The sequence below is a fragment of the Corticium candelabrum genome, chromosome 20 (assembly GCF_963422355.1).
Source record: "Corticium candelabrum chromosome 20, ooCorCand1.1, whole genome shotgun sequence".
Lineage (NCBI taxonomy): Eukaryota > Metazoa > Porifera > Homoscleromorpha > Homosclerophorida > Plakinidae > Corticium > Corticium candelabrum.
Window position 1 is genome coordinate 680,816 of NC_085104.1, and position 5,000 is coordinate 685,815.

The 5,000-nt window shown below is 40.9% G+C and overlaps 2 protein-coding genes across 5 annotated transcripts in view; one reads left to right on the forward strand and one right to left on the reverse strand.

Moving 5' to 3' along the window:
* LOC134195796 (ER membrane protein complex subunit 2-like) overlaps positions 1–109 on the forward strand; it is a 5,828-nt gene extending 5,719 nt beyond the window's left edge. The window contains exon 9 of the mRNA XM_062664876.1: positions 1–109. This exon is cut by the window's left edge and continues 30 nt beyond it. Within this exon, the coding sequence (XP_062520860.1) occupies positions 1–36 (36 nt within the window). The 3' untranslated portion in view covers positions 37–109.
* Positions 2–5,000, reverse strand: part of LOC134195795 (tRNA (guanine(10)-N2)-methyltransferase homolog) — a 5,136-nt gene continuing 137 nt past the window's right edge. For 2 of the 4 annotated variants that reach the window (XM_062664873.1, XM_062664872.1), the window contains exons 2-16: positions 4,384–4,455; positions 3,930–4,007; positions 3,739–3,815; positions 3,586–3,667; positions 3,141–3,233; positions 2,948–3,082; positions 2,338–2,451; positions 2,238–2,280; positions 1,883–1,963; positions 1,797–1,832; positions 1,599–1,730; positions 1,459–1,534; positions 1,034–1,165; positions 207–330; positions 2–142 (exon numbers count right to left, since the gene is read on the reverse strand). In XM_062664873.1, coding sequence (XP_062520857.1) covers positions 20–142; positions 207–330; positions 1,034–1,165; positions 1,459–1,534; positions 1,599–1,730; positions 1,797–1,832; positions 1,883–1,963; positions 2,238–2,280; positions 2,338–2,451; positions 2,948–3,082; positions 3,141–3,233; positions 3,586–3,667; positions 3,739–3,815; positions 3,930–4,007; positions 4,384–4,437 — 1,380 coding nt within the window. In that variant the 5' untranslated portion in view covers positions 4,438–4,455 and the 3' untranslated portion in view covers positions 2–19. Of the gene's footprint in view, positions 143–206; positions 331–939; positions 1,166–1,458; positions 1,535–1,598; positions 1,731–1,796; positions 1,833–1,882; positions 1,964–2,237; positions 2,281–2,337; positions 2,452–2,947; positions 3,083–3,140; positions 3,234–3,585; positions 3,668–3,738; positions 3,816–3,929; positions 4,008–4,383; positions 4,456–5,000 lie in introns of those variants that run through there. The other 2 variants (XR_009972428.1, XM_062664874.1) reach the window with 2 other exon arrangements.

The window sequence follows — 5,000 nt, forward strand, 5'->3', positions numbered from 1 at the left end:
ATCGAAGAGATGCTACGAACTATGAGACAGAGCTAGACGACGTTTCTCTAGCGCGATCTGATTTCATCCGCTGTCTAGCAAAGTAGTTTGTTCTAAATGAGTCGTACCATTTGTTTTGCAATGACTCGCACAAGTGAGTCTCCTGAAACGAGAATAAAAGGACACATTGTATAGTGATGGAACGCTTGCTTGTTGTGTGTGTTTACTGGTGTTGGTTCGTTTGTCTTCTCCATGGTTAGTAGTCGTCGGGATGTGTCCTTGCTGAGTACCTGTTCGCTGTTGGTGATTAGTGTGAGGCACGGATGGGTGGGGATGAGGTTTGGTTGGTAGCTTTGTGGGAAGAAAACATGGAAAAATTAGCAGGTTTGTTATTATTGATTATTGGTACATATATAAACCAATCTACAGTAAGGTCAGGTTTATTGCTTTCAAATTTCAATTATTTGTAATTTCATTTTTAAATTCTTAAATTTTTTCAATTTCATTTTTTCAATTTCAATTTTTTTGTAATTTTATTTTTCCAAATTTTCAATTTTTCTCAATTTTATTTTTTCCATTTCAATTTTTCGTATATCGATATTTTGTAATATCTCTCTGGTTTTCTGATTTTTCTGCGCATGCGCAATGTTTTCTGATTTGTTTGTCAGAATTAGTTCCTTAGGTTTGTGACACACCCGACCTTATGGTAGTTGATTGTCCACATCCATATGTCCATCTATGTGTGTTTTTGTGTTTGCCTGCCTCTTTGTGATTGTGTGTTTGCCTGTCTGTCTGTGTGTCTCTGTGTGTCTGTCTGCCTGTTGCTTGTCTGTGTGTGTGTGTGTGTGTGTGTGTGTGTGTGTGTGTGTGTGTGTGTGTGTGTGTGTGTGTGTGTTGGTCTGTCTGTCTGTCTGCCTGCCTGCCTGCCTGTCTGTCTGTCTATCATTCTGTTTTCCTTACATTAACACTTCCCCAGTCTACAAAGTGAATGAGTCTGGCATGTACCAGTAGAACATCAACCATCAGTTTGTACTTATGCCATACTCATTCTCACTCTGCTCTATAGACAGGTAGCCAGTAGACCAGTCGACCATGCAGCACAAGACAATGAGCTGCAAACAATAGCAAGTCACTCAGCACTTCACTTAGTGGGTACAACTTGCGCGAAGGTATATGACCATCTCTCCTAAACACAAACCCAAAAGAATGCGAATTAGTCCAAATGTGCAACATTTAATCAAGTGATCCTGAAGCAGTATATTAATATTAATGAGTACAAGTTTAATTCCTTTGAGTTATACTCAGTGACTGTGATTATTATCACACACACACACACACACACACACACACACACACACACACACACACACACACACACACAAATGCACGCATGCATGCATGCACGCACACACATACACACACACACACACACACACACACACAAAACATTTATTAATACAAAAGATCAATAAATCACACAGATGTTCTGGTATTGCATATGCTTCTCCTTTCCTGCACCCAATTTTCCATGCTCCTTCTCTTATGCCATACGGAGCTACAGAGCAAGAAGCACACCATCTAGTCCACCTGAAATAGCAAAATGTAAAATGCCTACTGACGGTCCGTCACGATTGCATCAAACAGTGGCCTGCAAGTCCACGTGTTCTGTGCAAAATCGGCGATCAATACATCTCCATACTTTGACTCGAGATTGTATTGACGGAGATTGGAGCGAAGATTTTCATCTGGCCCTACCACATCACAGCAGAATTGCTGTACATGTGTATCTGTGGTGAGTGACTGGGTCATGACTGTACCTCGTGTTCTGTTTTCTCCGGCTCGTGATGATTTGCCTGCAAGGAGTAACGTTTTGTGTGACATCATTGTGGGTGAGGAGGCTTACCTGTTCCACGTAGTATTCTGCTGTCGATGTCGGTACCGACTACGTGAGCACCGAAATGTGCACAAGCAATCAGAATGCTTCCTGTAATAGGTGAGTATAGACAAGTAAGACAAACAGGCAGACAGACAGACAGACTGATAGACTGACAGACAGCCAGACAGAGAAACAGGCAGGCAGACAGACAGATTGACAGACAGATATACAGACATATTGACAGATTAATAGACAGACAGATTGACAGACTGATATACAGACTGATATACAGACAGACTGATATACAGACAGATTGACAGATTAATAGACAAACAGATTGACACACAGATTGACAGACTGCTACACAGACAGACAGTCCTACCTGTTCCTACAAAGGGATCGCACACAAGCTGATGTTTCTGGACCTAATCACAGCCATCTCATTGTTCTGTGTGCAACCACTCTGAGTGGGAAGCATATACCTTTGCTTGATTTGCCATGAGAAACGTAAGCTGTGCATCCATGGATGTGTTGCCAATGAAATGCCTTTTCTTCACCGAATACTGGTCGACTATTTCACGTTGACTGTGAACAACCTGGCAACATGCAGTCAACACATTTGTCTGCAGTCAACACATTTGTCTGCAGTCACATCAAGTTTGATGTGCTTGTGTCTGTATCCCGTCTTGTATCTCTTGGTTTAGCTCTAGAAAATTTGTCAACACCTAGTGTGCACTGTCTGTCAGTCAGTTTGTCTGTCTGTCTGTCTGTCTTCTGTCTGTCTTCTGTCTGTTTGTCATCATATATTTTGAACACAAGACTATATTACATTTCAGCAAAATAGTAAGTACTTAAGTTCAAATGTACCTTGTCCATAATCTACACACTATACACTTCACTAAGAATGAGCTATAAACTACAAGCATCTGCGTGTCTGTCTGTCTGTCAGTCTGTCTGTGTGTCAGTCTTTCTGTCTGTCTATCTTTCTGTCCATTCATTTGTTGTTACCCGTTTACTTAACATATTAGTCTCTCTGCTGGCTGTTAACACTACACACTGAAAATAGAATTCGCTGCATCAACGTATGCTTACTAGACGTCCAAAGAACCATCTGTATGGGTCTGATGGAGCAGAATTTGGATCACAGCCATAGTCTTGAAACAGACAAAACACGTGATCTGGCTTGGTCAATTGCAACTTTCCTCTGAGAGGAAGGAACTTTAATTTCTAAAAATGCAGAATCCAAATTGTGAAGAGCTAACATATGAGCAATGCCATGACTTACATCTATCAGCTGTACTTTGTAGCTTAGCGGTACTTTTTTACAGAATGTTTCTACGAGAATCTTAAATGAACTGTCAGGTCTACAGAATGTATCCTAAACACAATTACCGATAGGGTATTATCAAGAGACAAACAAAATAGGCAGACAAACACACAGACAGACACAGAGACAGACAGACACAAAGACAGACAGACAGACAGAGAAACAGACAGACAGGCAGGCAGACATACATACATACAGACAGACAGACAGACAAACAGACATATATGGAGAGACAAACAGACAGGCAAACAGACAGACAGACAGACAGACATATAGAGACAGACAGACAGACAGACGGACAGACAGACAGACGGACAGACAGACAGACAAATCAACTAGTGAGACTTGGTTGCGACCAATAGGATGAAGACATTCACAGACATATGCAACACGTACAACACACCGTTCTTGCACTCGGAAATTCTCTTAATGAATTGACAAGAGCACCAAATGTTGATCCAAATCCCCACAACTCATACACTGATCTACAAGCATTCAAAACTCACCTCAATATCGAACACTAAACATCAGATATTAATCAGGCATCACAACAGACTTCATAAGAATTGATCGTGCCGCCATATTGACAGCACAAGCCTCTGACGGCAAATCAACCAGGAAAAATGGACTCAGCTGGAAATAACACAGGCAGGTCACGTGACCAAATTTAAACAGAGAGAGTGAAAGTCAGGAATGTTAATCATTGCGTTTCTGTCTTTCTGTTGTTGTATGTTTGTATTTGCTTGCCTTGCATTCACGATGGTCATACTCATCAACAACTGTTAATGTATTGATACCAGCCAGAGATGCAACAGCGTTTAACTCCTATGAAGAGTAGAAAGATTATTTGATATCAACTAGACTGAAATGCGATACAACCAATTGTGGACAGACATTGATGTAGCTGAGCTAGTCTTTGTACAGACAGACAGACAGACAGACAGTTTGAAAAACATTATCCTAAACACACACACACACACACACACACACACACACACAGTGACACACACACACACACACACACACACACACACACACACACACACACACACACACACACACACACACACACACACACACACACACACACACACACACACACACACAACATACATAAATACATACATACAGATAAACAATACATCACAATAGTGTTGCATAGATTCTCTCTGTGCTTTGTAATGTCTGTGTGTGCACTTACTGGAAGACGAAAGTCAAGGTGATCGTGGGCATAGTAACACAGATATCTCCGCATGGTAGTCAGTATAGTCACCTGTAAAGCATTGCCAAGAGAAAATATGAAATATTATAAGAAAATTGACACAAATACTAGTGACTTATACTGACATCAAAGAATACGTAATCAAGAGACAAACAAATAGGTAGAAAGGCGAGTAGACAGACAGACAGACAGACAGACAGACAGACAGACAGACAGACAGACACACACACACACACACACACACACAGATAGATAGAGAGTAAGATGGACAGGCAGACAGACAGACATTCAGACAGACAGACAGACAGACAGACAGACAGACATTCAGACAGACAGACAAACAGACAGACATTCAGATAGACAGACAGACAGACAGACAGAGAATGAACAATACACACAATTATTAATGTGCTTTACTGTACAGCCCTATATAGGGCTGTTTTCTGTAGAGTTTTAGTTTGGTAGAGATTTTGTGCAATTGGGACAGACAGACAGACAGACAGACAGACAGACAGACAGATTGTTATACTTGAACTCTTACTCTACCAATAACAATCGCTAACTAGACATATGCATAACAATAACAGACAGACAGA